This window comes from Gastrolobium bilobum, unplaced genomic scaffold (genome assembly GCF_033153095.1).
Source record: "Gastrolobium bilobum isolate Gb01-03AN ecotype WA unplaced genomic scaffold, APGP_CSIRO_Gbil_v1 utg11116, whole genome shotgun sequence".
NCBI classification, from domain to species: domain Eukaryota; kingdom Viridiplantae; phylum Streptophyta; class Magnoliopsida; order Fabales; family Fabaceae; genus Gastrolobium; species Gastrolobium bilobum.
In genome coordinates, this window is record NW_026896836.1 from 31154 (window position 1) to 57393 (window position 26240).

Here is a 26240-nt window from a genome sequence, read left to right on the forward strand (position 1 = left end):
AGCTCGAGCTGTGGCTAAGAATGGCCTTCCAAGTAGAAGAGGTATTTCACTTTCCTCCTCCATATCCAGTACAATGAAATCAGCAGGAAGATAAACTTGTCAACTTTGACAAGGACATCCTCTATGACTCCATTAGGTCTCCTTAACGAACGGTCAGCAAGCTGTAAAGAGACCATAGTTGGCTTCAACTCAGAGATTCCCAATGACTTGCATATTGACAGCGGCATCAAGTTGATGCTTGCTCCAAGATCATAAAGTGCTCGGCCAACATTGGTGTTGCCTATCGCAATTGGGATGTTGAAACTCCCAGGATCTCGAAGCTTTGGTGGGAACCTCTTCTGTAGTAAGTGCTACTGTCTCACAATCCTGCAACTTCTGCTTTCTAGAAAACAAATCTTTCATGAATTTAGCATAGTTAGGCATATTAGCTAAAGCCTCAGCAAAAGGAATATTAATATGCAACTTTTTAAACATATCTAAAAGCCTGGCATACTGTTGCTTCTGTGTCTGTTGCTTGAGCTTCATAGGATAAGGAGGTTTCTCAAAACGAGAATAATCCATCAGTTCCTTTGGAGCTTCAACAGATTTCTTCTTTGACTCTTCTTTTTCTTGTTTTGCGGGCTCTTCTTTTGCAGGCGTTTCCACCTCTTTTTCATGCTCCGTCTCCACGAGGATTGAAGCACCGAAATTATTTTAACTATTCCTCTCTTGTTGGATTAATAAAATTGATTTGAGAATAATCGTGATTGTAAAAATTGAGAACAATTCAAGAACTTGTGAATAATTCAAAGATGCTTTTAAAACCTTGAGAATAACATATTAAGATTGGGAAAATATTTAAAAGAATATTGCAGTAAAAGACGCTAACACCTTTTTGATCCCCACCTTGCAATATGAATTAATGTTTATATTTAATTAACCATTGATCAAACAATTCACCATCTTTTAATTGATTAGTTAAGCCCTAATTCCTTAGTGATCTTAACTTTATTAACCCTATTAGAGTCTTAATCCCTTAGAAATTCCTTTTCAAGTTAAGCCTTTTAAATCAGTGAATTTTTCACGTTTGCAATTCGTGAAGCCTATCCCTAGTGCGTACATGAATTGTTATTTTATCCTTTGTCAGGAATTAGAATCTCAATATTCCTATTGAAAACCCTAACCCTCGCAATCCTAATAGAGTGATCGGTTCTAAAAGAATTATAAGATGAAGAACAAGATAAAATAAATGCAATTGGAATCATTAAATATAAAATTAACCAAACTACAAGGGGTTCACATCAAGGGTTGTGACCCTTACCGCAATAATAAAAGACTAACCAGATATGTTCATGTCTGACAATTTAATGTATAGAAAAGAATTCATAAAATAAAATAATAACCAGGATAATGGGAAGAAGAAATCTTGAATCTTCAGTCACCAAGAGCTTGTTCCGATTTCCGTTGTTCGTAATTTCTCTCGTGCAAAAAGTTGTTTTTCTTAGGGTTTCTGACTCCCTTTTATAACCCATCACCCAATCAGGTCATAATCTTCCAAAAGATTTGATTTTTCTTTCTATTTTTATCCAAACATGCAATTAGGACGCTGAAATCACGACGCCCGCGCGCGGCCAGCGCCAGATTCGCGCGGGGAAGCAGTGGAGGACTCTGTTCTTGGCGCTACTAACGTGAAAATCACACTATTAGCGTGAATTGCAGTGGTGTTTGCTCTTTCTTCCTTAATCTGGCGCGATCTACGCCATTCTCTTGCTATTCGCGTGAGTTGGTTATTTGCAACATAGCTTATTTCCATGCTTTCCTCCTATAAAAACAATCAGAGTGAAAGTGTGTCTGAAGATAAATTATCAATAATTCATTAAAAATAATACTTTTTATCTCTGAATTACTGTCAAATCCTTGTTCTTTTCAATCTGAAATACCTATATGCCGAAGGCACATCAGGCACTCTAACCATATTTAAGTCAGTATTTGAGTAATGAACTTAAGTAAATTAGAAGAAGATTATCATACTTAGTCTTTGTGTATGTCTTTTATAATAGCGGCATGATCTACTTGTCGCCTTGCTATGAAAACATATCTCTCATTATAAATGCTTTTATGTCTTATATAATACAGACATTTAATATTAACCAATTTCATTATTATGTATTTTTTTTCTCTACATAAGCTAATTATATAATCTAAAATTGTTTTATAATATCATTAGAATTTTTGAACTAATTAATTTTTTTTTCGATATAAATTATTTTGATTATAAAAAGGTCTTTTTCATTTAGATGTTTCTTACTTAATTTATTTTCACCTGATATGAGAATTTATTAACCATAATTAAATTACCAACACCACTCAAAGAAGATCCCACACAACTCCAAATAATTACCTGATTCCACAATCCACATAGATGGGTAGGACTCAAATTTAAATCCCTCTTCTTTAACTAACAACGTTAGATCCTTTCCCTGAAACTCCAACATTGTATATCAAAATACCCTCAAAATTCTCTTTCGTAATCACCTGGTATTCGTGAAGCTGGAAAAACACTTCTAGTGGTCAAACTCACAAATAGGATCTCAAAACAGGTTGGGTGTTCTTCTCAGTCTCTTCTAATTAAGAACATATCTGAAATATGAAAAAAACAGAAAGCAAATGAAAACCAAGCACGTGACAGTTGAAATACTTACAATGCAATTCCACTAATGGGCAGAAAAATACTATAACTATTCATATATTAATGCCTTATTAAACTCGAAAATGGGCCTTTTGCCCGAAAGAAGGAAAAAAATAAATATTTTAATTTTTTTATGAAATTATTAATTAATTTAATGTGAATGAAATGCACATGAGATATGTGCATTTCATCTTATATGTAATTTGTGCAAAAGTTAAAATGCACTTGTTATATGTCATATTTTGTGGCAAAAAATTAATTTATTAAAATTTAAATAAATAATTATGAATATATAGTTGTTTTGAAATTCATAATTCATAATTGTTTTGAAATTATTTATGAATCTATTACAGTTACTCACGCCCAAATTGGACGTGACCATTCACGTCTCACTGAAGCATGGCCCACGAGACATTCACGCCTAAAAAAGGCGTGACCACTTATGCTTCTTTTAGGCGTGACCAACCTCACTTCCGGTGCTGGCACGTGGCATAAAAAAATCAACAGTTTGACCGTAAAATTTTGGAAAATCATATAACTTTTGACTCGATTATTCAAATTAGGTAAAAAAAAATTTGATTTCATATAACTTTTCAAGACCTACGCAATGACATCTTATTAAAGGGAATTTTGGTGAAATTTTTTCCAAAATTTAGGATATTTTATCATAAAACTTTGGAAGACTATAACTTTGGTCTCGGGTGCCCGAATCAGTTTTTTTTTTTATTTCGCATAACTTTTTGAGATAAACACATTTGGTATATTTTATATTTGTGAGTGTAAATGATGTTATTTAAATTGAAGTTTCGTCTCTCGTAAATATAGTTTGAATTTGAACAATGGTACTATAATTATAGGAATGTTTGTTACGAATGTTTCTAATCATGACAGTGATTTTCTCTCCATCAATGTTGCAGCTTATGGTGTTGGTTCGGAAAGAACCCGGAGGCTTTTGGGTTTGTGAGAGATAAATTACGTCAAATGATGTGTCACTACGTAGATTTCAAAAATTTACATGGAATAAAATAAAAATCACCTAATTTGGGCATCCGAAACTAAAGTTATTGTCTTCCAAAGTTTTACAATCAAACTGTTTATTTTTTTATGCCACGTGTCAAGCACCGTATGAGTCACACTTGAATTAGGTGTGATTGCCTACGTGATCATGCCCTCATTAGGCATAAATAACTGCTTCATAAAGAATTTCGAAATAATTATATATTCGTAATTATTTATTTAAATTATAATAAATTAATTTTTTTTCCCATATTTTATAAGATATGCATGGATATAAGTGCATTGTGCTAACTTTTCCCCAAATAACGCATAAGAATTATGTGCGACTGCATACTCTTCCATGTCCATTTCACTCGTTAAATTGATAAATAATTTTAGGGAAAGAATTAAAACTTTTTTGCATTATACGAGCCCACACTCCTCGAAAAGGTTCTGGCCAAGAAAACAAAAAAAATCTTGTCCAAAGTGATCAGCGAGCAAAACATGTCAGTGCAGATGCGATGGTGGCCTCAAAATTAAGCACGTGCGGTACTGTGCTTATGGTACAAAATTACATCATGGATGATGCAGCAACGAGTCATACCTCTATTGAACTCACTTTGTTTCCTAGCGCGCGCACGGATTCTTTGGGTACTTTTACCTATGTTACTTTCTAGCTTTCTGCAACAATCACTCTTGGTTGCAGCATTTGTCTACCACTAAACCAAGTACGAGATATTTATGTACACACATACAGCATATATATGAATAGGAAATTTACCGTAAACACCTCATCTTCTCTAGTGATATCATCCGGTGTTATTAAAACCGGCCCGGCCGGTCGGACCGGTTGGCCCGGAAACCGGCCCATCAACCGGTCCGGTTTCAATATTGGACTGTTTAAACATTTGACCCGGAATCAACCCGGTGACCCGGTCATAAACCGCGGTTGAACCGGTGTAAACCGGTACCGGTTTTACCTTTAAACCGGTTTTTTAAAATAAGTTACAAAATATTCCAATTTTTGCGCCAGGTGGGAATCGAACCCGACCCTTTGATGTGAGGAGCGCAGCTTCAAACCACTACACTATCATTGGCTGTTGAATATAATACACCATTTAATATACTTATTATATAACTATTAAGTTAATAGAATTATTTCAAAAATTGCATCTAAGAGGAATCGAACCCCTTACATTGAGGATAGGCAATATAGTAATTACCACTAGACTACATCAAGTTATTGTTTGAATTGCACCATTTAAAATATTTATTATATAATTAAGTATAAAATATAAATTTATATATATACCCGGTTCATGCGGTTCAACCAGTGACCCACCGGTTAAACCATTGACCCAGTGACCCGGTACCTCGACCGGGTCAATGACCGGTCCGGTTCTAATAACATTGATATCATCCCGTGTGAAACACACCCCTTGGTCTTTATATTATATATAGGGTTTTATTAAAACGATGTTAAATAAAATAAGTTATCTTATGTCATAAAAATAAAATTTATGAGCTCTACCATCTGAAAAAATAAAAACATAAAAAAGAGATGACACGATTATCGAAAAATATATAAGAAGAAAAACTTTATCTCATGCAATATAAAAATAATTTTTCCCATTTTATATATATTAAAAGACAAAGATAAAGTAATTAAAATCTAGTTTTTATTTAAAATCAGAACAACGATAAAAAATCATAAAATATAAAATTGTAATGAAAAAAATTATAAAAGAATAAAAACGCTTGAAATAATAAAATATTTTGACAAAAAAAAAATCATAAAAACATAAAACGCAATTTTAAAATGAGTTTTTGACTACCATGAATTGATCACTTGCATTTAATATTTCTAATTTATTAATTATCCTAATAATTAAATATAAGTGAGATTAATAACTAAAATTTGATATGAGACTTTTAAGTTTCAATTCTTACACCAGTACAAATATTGCATTTTTATATCTAATTATTTTAATTTATTAATTATGTTAGGTGCTATATATAAGTAGAATTAACAATTATAATAGAATGCAAAATTACTGTTGACTTTGATATAAGAATAAAAAATCTTATTTCTCGTAGTAATAATTAATTAATACGTTATAATTTAATAATTTACAACCGTCACATGCACAAATATCAACTATTAAGATAAAAGTAACACTTCTTTTTCTTCCGCTACACATTTCCTGTTGTGTGAAAATCATCCAATCAATTATATATAACTCCTGTATCTCATGCCAATCCACTTGCCTCTCTCTGATTGCATATTTTTTTCTCTCCTTTCTATATCCTTTAATTTCATTATCCTCTCTGTTTTATCTTTAATTGTCCATCAATGGAACCTGAACCTTTAGCTACCTGCTCGCTGTTGCAGTTCTTCAGCGATGTCTGTTTATTAATCGGTTCTCTGAATTTCCCACTAGTCTTCCTTGTCATAGTGATGTTCACTATTTGTGCATATCTCTCTCTTCATTTGCTCAGAATGAACATCTTGTGTAGTTGCGAAACTTGCCAGGCTTATCTAAATTCAAGCTGGTCCAAAGATTTCACTAATCTTTGCGATTGGTATGTTCACCTTCTTCAAAACTCACCAAGCAAAACCATACACATACATGTCCTAAAAAACACGATCACTGCGAATTCCGACAACGTTGAGTACATGCTGAAGACTAGATTCGAGAACTACCCGAAGGGGAAAACCTTTTCAATGATCTTGGGTGATTTTCTTGGTAAAGGAATTTTCAACGTGGATGGTGAATTGTGGATGTTTCAGAAGAAGATGGCAAGCTTGGAACTCAACAAGTATTCCATAAGATCCTTCGCCATTGAGATTGTCAACAACGAAATCCAACAACGACTCATCCCTCTCCTATTGTCAAAGCAGCAAGACGGTGTCGTTTTGGATTTGCAGGACGTGTTTAGAAGATTCTCCTTCGACAGCATTTGTAGATTCTCCTTCGGGTTAGACCCTGTGTGTCTTGAGAAGAACTCTCTACCCATTTCAGAATTCGCTGTTTCCTTTGACTTGGCATCAAAATTATCCGCTGAGAGAGCCATGGCTGTGTCCCCTTTAGTTTGGAAGATGAAGAGGTTGTTCAATATAGGCACAGAGAAGCAACTAAAAGAAGCACTTAAAACGATCAATATCTTAGCCAAAGAGGTCATAAAACAAAGACGCAAAATGGGGTTTTCTCAAAACAAAGACTTGTTGTCTCGTTTCATGAGAACAGTTCATGATGACACGTACCTAAGAGACATTGTCATAAGTTTCTTATTGGCTGGTCGTGACACCGTGGCTTCAGCACTCACAAGCTTCTTCTTGTTAATAGCAAAACACCCAGAAGTGGAATCAAAGATTATGCTAGAGGCAGATCAGGTAATTGGAGTAAACAAAGAGCTGACAAACTTCGAACAGCTTATGAAACTGCACTATTTGCAAGCAGCATCATATGAGAGTATGAGACTATACCCACCAATTCAATTCGATTCAAAGTTCTGTTTAGAGGACGATGTGTTACCAGATGGGACAAGAGTGAAGAGTGGAACTAGGGTTACATATCATCCTTATGCGATGGGTAGGTTGGAGGAAATATGGGGCCCAGATTGTTTGGAGTTTAAGCCTCAAAGGTGGTTGAAGGATGGTATGTTTAACCCTGAAAATCCATTCAAATACCCGGTTTTCCAAGCAGGGTTGAGGGTTTGTGTGGGAAAAGAAATGGCTATGATGGAACTCAAAAGTGTGGCACTCTCACTTATTAGAAAGTTTCATTTCAAATTGGTGTCACCGTTTCATGGTAACCCACGTTTCTCTCCTGGCCTCACTGCCACTTTTAGCTGTGGCCTTCCAGTTATGGTTCGTGAAAGGGGAACCAAACCGAACCGTCATAATTAATATTATGAAGCATATATGAACTTACCTAGTATATACCTACCTAGTATATATTGAGATTTGTGGGGATTTTATATATGGTCCATAGCATTAGATTTATTTGTTTGAAGTGTATAGAATGAAGATCGTTGCAAATTATAGAAGATGATCTTAAGGGATGCCATTTTTATTTTTTATTTTTTTTTGGTGCCATTTTTCCTCATAGGATTGATGAGGAAAATGACTGAGATGTATATGATTAATTGTGTACAGCCGTACAGGTGGAGGAGCATGCACCACTAAAACTTACAAGAATGGCTTGGTGTCGGTGGATTCTCTTTCTATTCTTATTTGGGGTAATTATGTTGAGCAATTGCCCCCTGCAGCTGTTGTTTTTTGGCTCTGCATGTGTATATTCATCGGTGGATTCTCAAGTATTAGGTTAGTGCGCCGTAAAAGTTTAGACTTATCTTCGTATCTGGCTTGTATGATTATTTGTCTGTACATATATAAAAATTTTATATACTGCAATGTTTGTTTACAACTTTACGTGTTCTGATTCTTTGGTTAATAGATATTCTTTGGTTATAGATATATATATACTGCCATTTTTTTGTTGTACTGGAATTTGGAAAAATTGATTCAGCATTTTAATTAATTAATGTGATAAATTGACAAGTATCAATACAGTATTCAATACATATATTCTCAGATTTATCATTGATCCAAACCACCGATATATATAAAAAAAACACTTATGGCAACATAGGGGGGGGGGGAAGAAGAAGAAACGCACTGCTTGAAATTTGTGTGTGCAGTAACACAAAGTAAATGGAAAATTCCTTGTTTTCCATGAAGGGGATAAACTCATATGTAATTAATTATAGAGAAAAACACTTCTCATGTTTTCACATGTTGTGTCTCTTCGATTTGCGTGTAAAGCTTTTTTTTTTTAATAAGTGTGGGACCCTCAACTAATTGAGTCACAACATGAGAATTGAATTCTCATGCAACCAACACGAGAAAATCAAAGCCCTTAATTATATCATATAAATAATAGACTAATTGGAGCAATATATGGAATTGAATATACCGACATATATAAGTATTTTATTGTTGTTGTTGTCTATGAAGCATCGACACTTCAAAATCTCTGACGTGTCGTGTCCGACACTTCCCGACATTCACCGATACTCCGACACTTCTCGACACTCCAATACTCATTGCAAAGACTCAAAAAAAGGTTCAAAAGTTATGTTGCGTTGCATTTTGAGTTTTAACTATTAGATTCGTTGGATTACGATTACTATTTTACAGAGTTTAATATAAACATTTGGGATATCTTATGTTTCTTTACAAAATTAATGGGTATTATAAATTTAACTTTATTATTTATTAAATTATTGAATATTAAATGTAATATACACTACATAAATTAAAAATATTATATAATATCAAAACGTGTCCTAAGTCCTAACGTGTCAAAATTTAACATTTTTTAAAATTAACGTGTCGGAGTGTCGTAACGTGTCGTATCCCGTATCTCGTGTCGGTGTCGGTGCAACATAGGTTGTTGTTATTATTATTATTGTTATTATTATTATTAGCAAATTCTTTGTTGGTGACTTTATATTTGTTATTGTAGGTTTTTTTGTTTATATTACCACAAATTTTAAGGACAATAGTTTTTTCATTTCATATAGCTAAGGACGGGGCCCGGGGGAGAGAATTAAAAGGGCAAGTCCTAACTAGGTAATTAATATAAATCTTACCTATATGCCTTCTTCAAATATAAAGTAGGAATTCACTTGCTATACGAATAAACCCTAAACCCGGAGTAAAAATAATTGGATTACCAAAAAAAAAAAAAATTATAATTGTATTATGAAATAATTTTGTATAAAATGTAAAATTTATTAATCTAAATATTAAATCATGTTATTTCATCACTATAATGATGAACACTAAATTTAAAATAAATAATTCATTCACAAATATTCAATCTAATAGTTGATTTTCTATTTTATTTGGAAACTCGTTATACACTAGAAAAAGAATTTCAATGGTTTTCTCCACACACAAAAAAAAAGAAAAGAATTTCTATGATGTATCAATCCATTTTTATGATTTTATTAAATTTCATATATTTGATGGATCCCATTAAAACTTTTAATTCAATTATTCAATAGTGAAATCTAATATTTATAAGAAATTATAAGCATATCAAGACTTATTTTGCTGCCCAAAATGTATATTATATTAACCTCCAAAAAAAAAAATGTATATTATATTTTGTATACGTAGTTGTTCTCTTATCACAATCATGGGTCTAGACCTATGAACTCGAGCTACCTAACCCGATTCAAACCGACAAATCCAAATTGGTATGGGTAATCAAATTAAATTGGGTGAAAAATGATAAAACCCGTTTCATTGGACTGAGCAGTATCGGGTCAAGTAATTTCATACCCATCAAACTTAACCTAACTTACTTATTCAAAAATATCTGCTTTTGCAATTCCAATTTCAAATGAAACCCAATTAATTCCAAACTTAGAAACCCTCTCCTGCAATTTCACCGTATTCTGTGTGTGCACTTGTTTTTTATTTACTATTTATTAATTAATTTTTTAATTCTCAAAATTGCGCTTCACTTGAGAGTACCAATGGTATCCCCAACAAAATTTTAGGTCATCACGTGCATCATGCACTTGCCTCTAGCTAGCTGCATAATTCCACAAGGCTTTTGTATATATTACTATGAGGTGGGTGTTTGGTATATATAGTTTTCTTTTGGGTCAAATAATTTATTTATTTCTAAAGTGAATAAATAGAAACATATTTATAATTAAAGTTTAGTGAATTTATATCAAGTATATTTCAGATTAAATAAAGGATAAATTTATCTTTACTCATTCCCTTTAAAGATAAATTCACTGTAAAAGAATCTTATCTTAGAATAGGGTTTCTATTATTTACATTTAAACCCTTATATTTTACCGCGCTTTGCTGGTTAATCCTTCAATTTCGCTGGAGTTAATAGAAGGTTAGAATTTTTCATCCGAGTTAATGTTGGTTCAAGTAGTATATGTTTAATTCCGCTGAAGCAAAATTGTTCATTTAAATTCTTGTGAATGCAAAATATCTTCTTTGAAAGAACTAGCCCCACCATGATATGGATGTTCCCAGTTTGAACACAATTATTCCATAAAAAAAAAAAAAAAAAAAAAAAAAAAATCATTGGAGTTTCAGTCATCCACGCCCACTGCCAAGGAATGGTGGTGCACCGATGACCAAAAACCTGGCATGCCTACAGAGTTGAGAACATGTTCTCCGCCATTGGCAACGGCCCAACCCATATGGATGTTTCTGATCGTGAACACAAGTGACAGCCGTTAGGGTGCTCCAACGTCATTGAACAAAAAAGGAAAGAAAAGCTTAAAATACGAATCAGCCATTACCAGTAAACAAAATAATATCTTTTTCTTTTATTAAAACACGGAATTTTCAGCGTGGGGAGCCATGCATGGTGAAGCATGAGGAACTAAGGTCGATCCTTGTTAGAGTATATATATATATATATATATATAGGGTTTCATTTTTCTTATGTTGCATGAGTCAAATTATCTCATGCAACACATAACAAAAAAGTGGGTGCAACCCAATTTTTTGTTTTCTCTCTCTCTTCTAGTGGGTTCCATTCACTTTTTTGTGTGTTGCATGAAACAATTTGTATCATGTAGTATGAAAAAAAATAAAACCCATATATATATATATATATATATATATATATATATATATATATATATATATATATATATAAAAGGAAAAACATATATCCTTTTAAAGGATATAACCTTATATTATTTTAGATCCTAACCGTTGATTTCTTTCATCAACGGTTATAATCTATTGGGTCAAACTTAATGAGCCAAATTTATTATTAATTAATTAATAATTTTGATCCAATAAATTATAACTATTGATGGACAGAAATCAACGATTTGGATCTAAAATGATATAAGCTTATATCCTTTAAAATGAGAGATGTTATTCCCATATATATATATATATATATATATATATATATATATATATATATATATATATATATATAGGTTAAGTTGTTTTACAATAGTAATTTGATGTCTTATCCAACTTAGATTTGTTCAATTATCTGATTTGATGGATAATATAATGCTTAAGAGCATCAATATCCCTAAAACGAATCCCATGCTGTACGTTGTGCATTATGATATCACATTTGAGGAGACAAGCTTAAGTGGATGAGGAAAGGTGTGGATGAATATGATTTGTTTTAGCCTGCAAAGAGTGAACAAAAGTTGCCCTAAAAATTTAAGGGAATATAAATAAACTTGAATTCTTCCATGTGGAGGAGAAGTTTCAATAGAATAGTCAAGATTGTGCCCCACGATTTTTTGGTGGAAAAAGAAATATTATTCTATCAGCAAGTAATGATATCAATTGTATAATTTTAGTATGTGTTTGTGACATGATCAAGGTGGATTAACCTTTATAAGAATTAAAAACGACGAGGTCCCAAAAGAGGAAATGAGAGACCCATGAGTGGTCCCAAACTTTTATTTTTATTTCCAAAAGAAAAAACGACAAGGTTTTTGCTTTGGACCCTCATATTGGGCCCATGTCTGGCTCATTCCCTTGGGCCCATTTCATTTACTACATATGTGATCACATAAGCAAATGTTAGATAAGAGAGTATTATGCAACTAATAGAATTCAGAGTAACCAGAATTAAGATACTATTAACTATATCAATTGCCACATATATGTATAAATTAGTAGGAGTCTCTTTTTATTACGCAACAATGACTAATTAAATAACTGATGGGACGAATATTCGTTCCCATCTAAGCCTATTTTGATGGCAAAATACCATTTGTTTCCTCATCTGATGAACAACTTTTGCATTAAAAACACGTGTTTATATCTTTGTGATAAAAATACAGTGGGGGGGACAGATGATGATGTAATCATTTGAGAAATATATAAAAAGAGGAACGAAATGAGAACATTAAATACACTTGCTCCACTAACTCAATCCCTCTGTACACTTTGCAGGTAACGTCGAAAAGAAGCTTTCATAAAGCATAAGAGGTACAACAATCAAGTGGGGAGAAACGTGCACAGCAAGGAATAAAGAGTTCTTATTGGCTAAGAGGAAAGCAAGGCATGAAGACTGCAGAAGAAAATAAAAATCTCAACAATAAGTGTCTTATCCAAGCAACTTGCGTCCCTCTGAGCACTGTTCACACCGCCCCTTTCATGCAGTCAAGAAAACAACTCAATGAAAATTACAAGTTTTGCCACCCACTCTTCTGTCTATAAATAGGATGTTCCAGCACGAAGAAAATCATCGAATTCCTTAAGAAGAGATCACTTAGTTTCTTTTGTAGTTTTTATATTTCAGTTGTATAATTTTAGCAGTAGTTAAGTGACAACAACTTCTCTCCTATTTTGTATCACCAACTTGAGACTCCTCACAAGCAACAACCATATTTCTTCATTTTCATTTTGTTGTAACCTAACTTGTTTCTGATTAATATACATGTTATTTCTCTTCTCTTCCACTCGTTATCTCTGAACTAAATCTCGGGTCTATGGGATTTCAGTTTGGAATAATTATGTTTAAAGAATTAGTCTAGGGCTAAGTTATTTGTGGAACGGTAAAACTGAGAAGTTATTAAAGAACTATTTTCAAAACTCTTGTACTGAAGCTTTTGTATTTCTCTGGTTAAGTATGCTATATTCATTGCGTATCAATGGAAACTGAACGCATACTGAGAAAGAAACTTTCATAAGGAAGGGATTTCAGACAGCTTAACCAGAAGGGGAAGGTAGTGTTATGCAAACAACAATGCTGGTTGCCTTAGGAATAAGGAGCCACCTCGTTCACAAAAGGTCTTGTGCTTAGTAACTGTTGGAGTCAAGGGAGCCATAGGAATATGGAAACTTGTAAGCCATTTAGTCCATGAGCTGTGGAATCAGAGTTGGCAGTGAAAAGACCTAATCAAAGCCAAAAGTGTTAAGTCTTGAGTGGAGAATATAGCTATTTAAGAATGGAACAGTGGATCTGTTCCTTGTGTTAAAAAACTGTTTTATCACTCTATATTGTTGTCTCTTAAATACCGTTATTATTATTATTATTATTATTATTATTATTATTATTATTATTATTATTTTCTTTATTCAATCTTGTATCAACCATTCTCTAATGAATACTGTTGTTCCTTCTCTCATTAAGAAGGATATCATACATAACGACGCGAGGAGTTATTTGCTGTCAGATTAAACCTACCGTTCTTGAGGAACGTTGTCAAGGAAGTAGGGAACGTTTGACCAAACAGATCAATTTACTAACTTTTATTTTCATTTTCATTCATTTAAAATAGTTTAAAGGCATTACTTAGAGTACTATCCTCGTGGGAGCGATAATCTGGGCACAAATAGTCCCATTTATTACTTGATACGTGCACTTGCGCACTTTGCCTTTTTTTGTTACAATAGGGGATTTTTCTGGCTATGTCTGAAGATCGAGATCTGGGGATTTTTTTTGTTCACTTGCAATTTGATTTTGTTGATTCCGTTGCAGATCGATTTCATCATAATCTGATAACATGTGTTCTCTTTAAGATGTGTGTTCTCTCTCTCTCTCTTTTGTGAACAATTACTATATAGCATTGTATTGTTAATGCGAATTTGATTGCATTTATTGTGTGGATGCAGAAAAGTGGTTCGGCTTAACATAGCGCAGGTGATAAAAGGCAGCATTGAGGGAAGCTTACAAGAAGAAGAAGTACTTGCCTTTCAATCTTCCTCCATTAGAAGACACCTTACCAAGTACTAGGTACCTTTTATGTTTCTGCTTTGGTTCAATTTTCAGTAATATACCTTTTTTTTATTAAGGGCTGAATTTTTTATTATTGTTTTTAAATGCATCTGGGAAAGTTGGTCTTATTGCTTGGTTGAAGTTGTGCAAACGTTGGGGTTATGTAAGAACCTGCACCGCTAATTAAGGAAATTAATTAGATAATTATGAGATAATTCCATAATTGACCCTAATAATTATTATGAGGCTCTAATAATTATAGTAAGTGAGTAATAATGCTGAAAGTCGTTTTTCTGACGAAAAGTGCAGATACCGGTTCTGCTAGTCGGTATAAATGCGTACCGAAAAAGTATCCCGAAAAATTATAATAAGTGCATGAATATTACTAGAATAGTATGTAGGACTTGTAAAACGAGTTTCAAGTTAAAATAATGAGAACTGGTGCCAGAAACCTGATACTGGCTATGAAAAGCGCATACCGGAAAGGTGCTCCGAAAAATATAAGAAAAATATGATAATTTTTGTAAAATTGAGTAGGTTAAGAATCCTAAGTTTGAGATTAAAATGTTAAGCGTAGCTATTTATGTTAATACTGTGTGGTTAGTGTTAAGTGGACTATATATAGTCACTTGCACACAACCCTAGGCTGATACTCAGCCATTCTATGCGTGGGTTGTGTGTGTGGTTGCTGCCTCCTCTCCCTTTTCACTGTTCCATTGATTTTTCTTCACAAAAATCCTTCAAGACACTATTTTTATGAGAGACTTTATACCTTGAACACTTGTAGCTTGTGAGTGTTGGCCTTGGGAGGGTGTGGAGTGTGTCATTCTGAGTTTGTGGCCTCTGTGGTTAGGTGAAGTTGTTGACTTTTGGGCTATCTTCTTGGGTTTGGGGTTGTGTGACCTTGTTCTTGGCTTCTTGAGCTTCAAGAAGCCACCTTTTGGCATAAAGGGTCAAGCTTGAAGTGTATTTTTGTAGCCTTGTGAAGTTAGAACCTTTGTGCTGTGTAGAGGACCCTTTGTGTGCCTCATTTTTGGATTTTTGGAGCTTGGAAGGTACACCATGATCACCCTTGTGTATTTTGATGTTTTAAGCTTGTTTAAGCAATTAAAAATCATAACTTGAAACATTTGAATAAAGGAATGTGTTTCAGGGTTCATAACATGTTAATAAACATCTGTTTAAGGAGTTCTTGGACTCCAGGTCGAGTTTGGATCATTGGAGGTCGATTTTACCTTAAAAACTCAGTTTTGTGCATTCTGTCGAAGAAGTATTCTGTAACACCCCGTATATATCCGGTAATGTTATCATACTATCGTATTAAGCAGCGCTTAATTAAAAATGCGGAATATCTTTTTCTTTTCAATTATGATGTCATTATCATTACCAACTTGCTTATTAATCAATTAATAAAACATCGCCTGTATGTAATTGCAATAAAATAGCTAACTGAAATACCTCATAATATAGATAATAAAAGTGTGGCTCTAGTCACGGAACTACAACAACGTAGACCGGACCATCTAACAGTTTATATAACTCCAATCTAAAAGTACTAACAAAAAGTGTCATGGACAATTCCCATGCTCACTCAAATAAGGCAACAAGCCCAACATCAGTCTCAAAAACAACATAATCATAAATAGCGGGAAACAAAAACAACATCCAAACTTAGTTATGGCAGCAATACAACATAATATCATAATCAGCTAAGCTTTGGTCTCCTGCCGCCAGAGGCATCAGTCACCATACTACCTGAACCTGAAATAAGCATTCCCCAAACGTGGGGTGAGATCTCTAAACAAGAAATCTCAGTAAGGCAAGGAGTCTTCAAGGATCTTCCACCCCAAGCTCACTTACATGTGCAATATAAGTTTAAAAGCAGTTCATCAATATCATTTCTAAAACAGTGCAATGCAGCAGATAATGATGTCATGTGTGTCAATTTTATTCTATTGGCCAGAGAAATGCAGGATTTATATACGCCAAATACCCACACATAGTGCAAGACGCCACTTGCATTCACCCCGGATCACCATATCGTATGACGCCACATACTCAGGCTTACCGTCAAGATGAAACAACACATGCATATTAAAAGCCATTACACATAAAGCTCAACAGCATTTCAAATATCCAAAGCATGTAACACAGCATGCATATAACCATACCCCCATTGGACATGGTGGAACCACAACATGGCTAAACCGAGGACACGAAAGCTTACCTTGCAAGCTAACACCCAAGGCCAAGAGTCTACAGCTCAAAATCCAAACACAGCAGATTCACAATCTGTTATGGACCAATACTATATCAATAATAATGCACCACAAGCATACAATATTAAGACAACGCCTTTTCATTATGTTTTACGTCTTAAGGCTCCATACCAAGCCATAAGCCCTTAATCACTTGATTCAGACTTAGTTCAATAATTACAGAAGTTCAACTTCATCAATCTAGGGTCCACAAACCCCCAATAGCCTATTGTACACACAGCACAGCTACTGTTCTACGAAATCCCAGAATATCCGGATATTCCACGGGGACATATCCGGATATGCAATATCCGGATATTTCACTGACCATATCCGGATATACAATATCCGGATATCCAGATTCCCATATCCGGATATCACATATCCGGATATTTCACGACAGAATGCAGAAACTGCTTTTCCTGAAGATATCCTTCCAAGGTTGGGTTTTTACCGATATTAAACACCTAAACATGCATTTCTAGGTGTGTTTGACATTACCCAACGTTAAGTTATCATCTTTTAACCTTTACATGCATCAAGGTTCCATTTTTAAGCATCAAAACACAAGTTCAAGGGTTCAACCACTTACCCAAGCTTCAAACAGAAAAGAAGGATGCTCTTGGAGCTCACTACCAACACCAAAGGTTCTGACTTGGTTCCCAAAACGAAAATGGAGACAAAGGTAGGTTCTTGCACCCAAAGATCACTCCTTGGAGCACCAAGTGCCAAGGCAAAAGCTCCACCATCCCCAACAACCCAAAACAGCAGCTCCACACACCAAGGACGGCACCCTCAACTCAGAAAAATGCCACCAACACACTCCCAAAGATCACTCTCACTCACCACAAGTGTTTAGGAGAAGTTTCCATGAAAGAATAAGCCTCAAAGATCAAGCAATGAAGGAAGGAAGGCAATGGAGGCAAGTGGGGAATGCTGGTCAGCCACCCTCTCACGTAGGGAATTCTGTTTTCTAGGGCATTGTGCCCTTAAAGATAGTATATATAGCCCACTCACAGATTAACACGCAGTATTAACTTTAATTGCTACGCTTAACATTTTAATCCCAAAATTTGGAATCTAAAACTACACATTTTTCCAAGAATTATCATATTTTTCTTATAATTTTCAGAGCACCTTTCTGGTACGCGCTTTTCAAAGTCAGTACTGATTTCTAGCACCATTTCTCATTATTTGGACTTGAAACTCGTTTTACAAGTCCTACATATTAATCTAGTAATTATCATGCACTTATTATAATTTTCTGGGATACTTTTTCTGTACACATTTATACCGACTAGCAGAACCGGTATCTGAACTTTTCTTCCGAAAAGCGACTTTCAGCATTCTTAATCACTTATTATTATTATTAAAGCCTCATAATAATTATTAGGGTCAATTATGGAATCATTTCCTATTTTCTCATAATTCATTAATTAAATTCCTTAATTAACAGTGCGGGTTCTTACATATTCGAATACTTTTCGGGTAGTTCGAATACTTTTCTCGAAAATGCAGTAATCAAATTCTTCGCGAGACAGCAGCGACCTAGTTTAGTAAAATTGAGATATCTTCAGCTTTAGAGCTATAAATTGAGTGAGGTTTGGACCTATGTGAAGCTAACTCATAGGGCTACAACCCTGTAAATTTTCAGATCCATTGCATAAGTGGATTTCTCTCAGTGTATGTTTGAAGTCGAGACCCTATTGCTGGAAATTCAGCTTGTTGTAGGAACTTTGCAAAATTCATAACCGGAGTTATACAACTCCGATTGAGGGATAAAATATGTCGTTGAAAAGCTTGAGATGTCTACTTTATCATAGTAAAATCTTATAGTATTTGGTAAAGATTTGCAATGGTAGTTTCTATCTGATAGTCGAATACTCATGGCAGGAGTATTGGATTACTTTTATGGGAAGAAAAGTATTCGGATACCTTTGAAGAAGTATTCGAATACAGTAAGTTTTAGTATTCGGATACTTGGGTATTCGGATACTGGGGGAAAAGTATTCGGATACTTGGTAGTATTCGAATACTTTAATGAAAGTAATCGAATACTTTATGGAGAGCTAGAGTATTCGAATACTACTCGTGAAGTATTTGAATACTTCCTGCAGAAACAACATGTAATGAGTTAAAATGAGTAGGAAAGACTTAATCACTTAATGTAATCTGAGCTATGATTATTGATGAGTAATTATGGTATGGGCAGATATTGATTGTGTTGTTTGTGGGCCTTGAGCTGTGTGGACTCTTGGTTTGGATAGCTAGCTTACAGGGTAAGCTTTCGTGTCCTCGGTTTAGCCATGTTGTGGTTCCACCATGTCCCATAGGGGTATGGTTATATGCATGTTGTGTTACATGTTTTGGATATTTGAAATGCTGTTGAGCTTTATGTGTAATGGCTTTTAATATGCATGTGTTGTTCCATCTTGACGATAAGCCTGAGTATGTGGCGTCATACAAGACGGTGATCCGGGGTGGATGCAAGTGGCGTCTTGCACTATGTGTGGGTATTTGGCGTATATAAATTCTGCATTTCTCTGGCCAGTAGAATAGAATTGACACACATGACATGATTATCTGCTGCATTGCACTATTTTAGAACTGATGATGATAAACTGCTTTTGAACTTATATTGCACATGTAAGTGAGCTTGGGGTGGAAGATTCTTGAGGACCCCTTGCCTTACTGAGATTTCTTGTTTAGAGATCTCACCCCACGTTTGGGGAATGCTTATTTCAGGTTCAGGTAGTATGGAGACTGATTCCTCTGGCGGCAGGAGGCCAGAGCTTAGCTGATTATGAAATTTATGTTGTTTTACTGACATGACTGGATTTGGATGCTGTTTATGTTTTCCGCTATTTATGATTATGTTGTTGTTGACACTGATGTTGGGCTTGTTTCCTTATTTGAGTGAGCATGGAGATTGTCCATGACACTTTCTGTTAGTACTTTTAGATTGGAGTTGTATAACCTGCTAGTTGGTCCGACCTACTTGTGGTAGTCCCGTGATTTCTAGAGACACACTTATATTATCTATGTTATGAGGTATTTCAGTTAGCTGTTTTATTGCAATTACATACAGGCGATGTTTTATTAATTGATAAATAAGCGAGTTTGTAATGATAATGACATCATAATTGGAAAGAAAAAGATATTCCGCATTTTTAATTAAGCGCAGCTTAATACGATAGTATGATAACATTACCGGATATATACGGGGTGTTACATTTATGGTATCAGAGCAATGGTTCGAGGGAAAAGCCTGTATGTATTGCAATAACTTCAGATGTTTGGTTGTGTCTGTCTTGTGTGTTTGCTCCGTTGGGTTTTATTATGATGATGCAAATGTGATCACACTGTGTGGGCCTGATTAACTCATAATGTGTGTAACTTGTGCAAGAGTCATGGTAATACCCAGGAGAACACGAGAGACTGTTGAGGGTCAACCCGACCCAATCCTGACTGCATTGGCTGAGATGCAGGAGGCCACTAGATTGGCCAACGTGGCAATGATGGACGCCGCAAGAGAGGCGAACCAGAAGGCCACAGAGGATACTCTTGAGGCAAATCGGCTGGCGAACATGACCATGATGCAGGTTATGTTGGAGGAGATGAGGGTTGGTCCTGTTGTTGGCCAGTATCTTCCGCCACCACCTCCACCGCCACCGCCGCCGCCACCTCCACCTAGTGTTCAGGATGAGACCCTGAGTCACATTGGTAGTGCTACTCATGTCACTAGGGTGATGGAACCCTATCTGGAGCCTGCTGAGGACCGTGACGAGATCGACCGTCGGCTGAACGCTTTCAGAAAGCATAAGACTCCTTCTTTTGATGGGTCTGTGGACCCTATTGCCACAGCAAGATGGCTGCAATCGCTGGAGAAGATCTTCCGGGTCATGTAGTGTACTGATCCGCAGAAGCTGATGTTCTCTACTTACATGCTGGAAGGCAATGCCCATGAGTGGTGGACGAACACCTCCCGTGCTTATGAGATGCAAGGTCATGTTATGATATGCCCATTCTTCAAGGACTGCTTTCTAGGCAGATACTTCCCCTATAATGCGCAGGAGAGGAAGCAGGGGGAACTTGATAGATTGGTTCAGGGCTCGATGTCTGTTGACGAGTACCTGGCCAAGTGTAATGAACTTGTGAAGTTCGCACACTTTCGGATGGCGGCGCCTACTTCGATGTTTTTGGCTGCTAAGTTCCGCAGAGGACTTAGTGAGATGATTGTAGGGCATATTGCTGGAGCTGCTTCGAGGGATTTCGGTACACTGGTTCAGCAGTATAAGGACATCGAGGATGTCTGCATTACGAGCAAGGCCAAGAGGGCCAAGGTTGATGAGACCAAAGGAACGAGTGGTTCCACTTCTTGGAAGGACAGGAGGTTTGCTGAGAAAGGCAAGGGAAAACAATTTGCGACTTGGCAGGCGCCTGGTCAGTTCAAGAGGACTTCTCCGCAGCAGGGAAGCTTTGCGAGGCCTACTTCCACTCCTAGATGTTCGGGGTGTGGAAAGGAGCATGTGGGACGTTGTGCTTCGGGGCAGTTGGTATGCTTTCAGTGTGGCAAGGAGGGCCACTTTTCTAGAGACTGTCCGTCGTCGACGGCGAGCGCTGCAACTTTTCAGGCAGTTCCATTGTATATGGTTCCTTTGGCACCTACTTCGTCACCTGCAGTGCCACATTCTGTTGGGCGTGTTTACACCTTGGATAGGCAGCAGTCAGACCGCGTTCCGAACCTTGTCAGAGGTACTGTGTCTGTTGGTGATTCATCTGTTGATGTATTATTTGATTCTGGGGCTACGCATTCGTTTGTTGCAACCCCGATTGCTTTGGGGCTTGAGTTGCCCATGTTTGTGCTTTCTCCACCGTTGCGGGTGACTACCGCCACCGAAGAAAAGTGTGATGCTACCATTGTACATCGAGATGTCGTGTTTCAGTGGGAGGGCCGTGACTTCTCGGTAGATTTGATAGGGTTGCCGATGGCTATTTTGGAAATCATCCTTGGCATGGATGGATTGTCCAATAGTTGATTGATTGATTGTTTGTTGTGCCTAGCGAGTGGTGATGTCTCAGTGTGATTCCACAGCCAGTTCCTCGCCTTTTATTGCTACGGGCTAGGAGGGCCTTGCGAGCAGGGACATTGATTATGTCATGTTGGGAGGTTTGGTGAGCGAGACACAGGAGGATCTCACTGGCATTCTTGTGGTGGAGGAATTCCTCGAGGTGCTTCCTGAGGAGATTCCTGAGTATCTGCCACAACGGGAGATAGCATTCTCAATCGAATTGTTGCCTGGTGTGGGGGCCTTGTTATTAGCTCCATACCGGATGTCGCCACCAGAGTTGGCGGAGCTGAAGTAGCATTTTGAGGATCTTTCGGTGAAAGACTTCTTCGACCGAACGTGTCTCCTTGGAAGCACCGGTCATTTTTGTTGTAAGGTAAGATGCCATACGCCATTGCTTTAGCGTGATGGTGCTCTATTTATGGATGTGAAATTCTCTTCGAGGAAACTGAGTGTGTAACACTTAGAAATTGTGGCAGAGGCCACGCGAGTCTTGTATATGCGAGGCAGTGCATGTACAAGTAGTTTGTGAGTTGAGTGGTCTCCATGACTCTAGGATTTTTTTTATGTTGATTTCGTTATGCTTCATAAGTAGTTGGCATGTTAACACCAGGGGTAGTGTTAAGCATGAAATGAGTACAATGAACTGTGGTAATATATCAATGTTATTTCACCTTTGACTAACTCTCGATTTTGCAGATACCATGGAGATTGAGGTAAACTGTTACATATAGTTTTTAGTGATTATGTTATTGAAATTGAAAATTTTGCAGGTGTACGTGAACTAAGGTACGTTACTATGTAAATGAGTTGGTTAACTAACATGTATTGGTGGAATTGAACATGAATATGATTTAACACTTTGAACTGAATATGAATTCATTTTGAGGATATTAATATTAATTGCTAGTCTTGTTGAAGTTAGAGTCATGGAATAGGACCCAACTCACTCGAGTGTTGTGTAGATTAGAGTTTGTGGGGTAGGTCACCTCTATTGAGGGAATGACTGATGATCCCAGAGAATCGGATGACGTCGTGACGTCATTGTGAAACTTCGAGTTCTGACGGTGACCTCTTTGTTTGAGGATGCACTTCTCGAGATTGAGACTTTGAGAGTTGATAATGAGCTTATGGAGAAGAACCAAGATGGACATAGCGGTGTATGTCTTTAAGTGTTTGATTTGCCAAAAGGTGATAATAGAACACCAGAAGCCGTCTGGTAAGCTTCAACCTCTAGAGATTCCGGAATGGAAATGGGAGAGCATTTCCACAGACTTCGTTGTGGGTTTGCTGAAGACTCAGGTTGGCTGTGACTCGATATGGGTCATTATGGACAGACTGACGAAGTCTGCCCATTTTCTTCCAATGAAGGTGAGCTTCACCACTGAGCAGTTGGCCAGACTATATGTTCGCGAGCTTGTGAGGCTTTACAGGGTGCCCGAGAGTATCATCAGGACCCAAAGTTCACATATCGGTTCTGGGAGGCGCTACAGGAGGCTTTTGGTACGCAGTTGAGATTGAGTACCGCCTATCACCCTCAGACTGATGGACAGACTGAGCGGACTATCCAGACCTTGGAGGACATGTTGCGGGCTTGCACGTTGGAGCAGGGCTCGGCATGGGATAGGTACCTTCCATTAGTTGAGTTTTCGTATAACAACAGTTTCCATGCTAGCCTGGGCATGGCACCCTACGAGGTGCCCTACGGTAGGAGGTGTCGTACACCTACCTGCTGGTCTGAGGTTGGGGATCGTGAGTTGTTTGGCTTGGACTTTGTCCAAGATACCACCCTACAGATCCAGATGATCAAGGAAAAGCTGAAGCAGGCGCAGAATCGCCAGAAGAGTTTCTATGATTTTAAGCATCGTCCACTGGAGTTCAGTGAGGGTGAGCACGTGTTCGTGAGACTTTCACCTGTCACGGGTGTTGGAAGGGCGCTCGGAGTGAGGAAGTTGAGCCCGCGATTCTTAGGGCCCTACCAGATCCTTGGTAGAGTAGGACCTGTTGCCTATCGACTTGCCTTACCTCCGAACCTAGCCAACATTCACGACGTGTTTCACGTGTCTCAGCTTCGCAAGTATGTAGCGGACCCTTCGCACGTGGTGCAACCGGATGATGTGGAGGTTCGGGAGAACTTAAAGACTCCCGTCGGACCACTCAAGTTTCTTGATTGTGGCGAGAAACAGCTGATGAGCGAGATCATTTCGATGGTCAGAGTACGTTGAACGGGAAGAATTCCTGAAGGGTAATTCTGGAAGCGAGAGGATGAGCTTCTCTAACAGTATCCCGCGCTTAGGGACATGTATGTTTTCTGATTTTGAGGATAAAATCATAAAAAGGTGGGGTGAATGTAAGAACCCGCACCGCTAATTAAGGAAATTAATTAGATAATTATGAGATAATTCCATAATTGACCCTAATAATTATTTATGAGGATCTAATAATTATAGTAAGTGAGTAATAATACTGAAAGTCACTTTTCTGACGAAAAGTGCAGATACCGGTTCTGCTAGTCAGTATAAATGCGTACCGAAAAAGTACCCCAGAAAATTATAATAAGTGCATGAATACTACTAGAATAGTATGTATGACTTGTAAAACGAGTTTCAAGTTAAAATAATGAGAACTGGTACCAGAAACTGATATTGACTATGAAAAACGCGTACCGGAAAGGTGCTCCGAAAAATATAAGAAAAATATGATAATTCTTGTAAAATTGAGTAGGTTAAGAATCCTAAGTTTGGGATTAAAATGTTAAGCGTAGCTATTTATGTTAATACTGTGTGGTTAGTGTTAAGTGGACTATATATAGTCACTTGCACACAACCCTAGGCTGATACTCAGCCATTCTATGCGTGGGTTGTGTGTGTGGCTGCTGCCTCCTCTCCCTTTTCACTGTTCCATTGAGTTTTCTTCACAAAAATCCTTCAAGACACCATTTTTATGAGAGACTTTACACCTTGAATACTTGTAGATTGTGAGTGTTGGCCTTAGGAGGGTGTGGAGTGTGTCATTCTGAGTTTTTGGCCTCTGTGGTGAGGTGAAGTTGCTGACTTTGGGGCTGTCTTCTTGGGTTTGGGGTTGTGTGACCTTGTTCTTGGCTTCTTGAGCTTCAAGAAGCCACCTTTTGGCATAAAGGGTCAAGCTTGAAGTGTATTTTCTAGCCTTGTGAAGTCAGAACCTTTGTGCTGTGTAGAGGACCCCTTGTGTGCCTCATTTTTGGATTTTTGGAGCTTGGAAGGTACACCATGATTACCCTTGTGTATTTTGATGTTTTAAGCTTGTTTAAGCAATTAAAAATCATAACTTGAAACATTTGAATAAAGGAATGTGTTTCAGGGTTCATAACATGTTAATAAACATCTGTTTAAGGAGTTCTTGGACTCCAGGTCAAGTTTGGATCATTGGAGGTCGATTTTACCTTAAAAACTCAGTTTTTGTGCATTCTGTCGAAGAAGTATTCTGTAACACCCCGTATATATCCGGTAATGTTATCATACTATCGTATTAAGCAGCGCTTAATTAAAAATGCAGAATATCTTTTTCTTTTCAATTATGATGTCATTATCATTACCAACTTGCTTATTAATCAATTAATAAAACATCGCCCGTATGTAATTGCAATAAAACAACTAATTGAAATACCTCATAATATAGATAATAAAAGTGTGGCTCTAGTCACGGAACTACAACAAGGTAGACCGGACCATCTAACAGTTTATACAACTCCAATCTAAAAGTACTAACAAAAAGTGTCATGGACAATCCCCATGCTCACTCAAATAAGGCAACAAGCCCAACATCAGTCTCAACAACAACATAATCATAAATAGCGGAAAACATAAACAGCATCCAAACCCAGTCATGGCAGCAATACAGTATAATATCATAATCAGCTAAGCTCTGGCCTCCTGCCGCCAGAGGCATCAGTCACCATACTACCTGAACCTGAAATAAGCATTCCCCAAACGTGGGGTGAGATCTCTAAATAAGAAATCTCAGTAAAGCAAGGGGTCTTCAAGGATCTTCCACCCCAAGCTCACTTACATGTGCAATATAAGTTTAAAAGCAGTTCATCAATATCATTTCTAAAACAGTGCAATGCAGCAGATAATGATGTCATGTGTGTCAATTCTATTCTACTGGCCAGAGAAATGCAGGATTTATATACGCCAAATACCCACACATAGTGCAAGACGCCACTTGCATTCACCTCGGATCACCATATCGTATGACGCCACATACTCAGGCTTACCGTCAAGATGAAACAACACATGCATATTAAAAGCCATTACACATAAAGCTCAACAACATTTCAAATATCCAAAGCATGTAACACAGCATGCATATAACCATACCCCCATTGGACATGGTGGAACCACAACATGGCTAAACCAAGGACACGAAAGCTTACCTTGCAAGCTAACACCCAAGGCCAAGAGTCCACAACTCACAGTCCAAACACAGCAGATTCACAATCTGTTATGGACCAATA

The 26240-nt window shown here is 36.9% G+C and overlaps 1 protein-coding gene across 1 annotated transcript; it reads left to right on the forward strand.

The window, feature by feature from the left end:
- The first annotated feature begins 6017 nt into the window (after positions 1 to 6017).
- Positions 6018 to 7574, forward strand: LOC133302260 (cytochrome P450 94C1-like). Its single transcript, XM_061502012.1, has one exon. The coding sequence runs from the start codon at positions 6018 to 6020 to the stop codon at positions 7572 to 7574; it is 1557 nt and encodes a 518-aa protein (XP_061357996.1).
- The last annotated feature ends 18666 nt before the right edge of the window (positions 7575 to 26240 follow it).

Excerpts from the sequence above, each read along its gene's own strand:
- LOC133302260 (XM_061502012.1), top strand. The coding sequence starts at position 6,018 with ATGGAACCTGAACCTTTAGCTACCTGCTCGCTGTTGCAGTTCTTCAGC.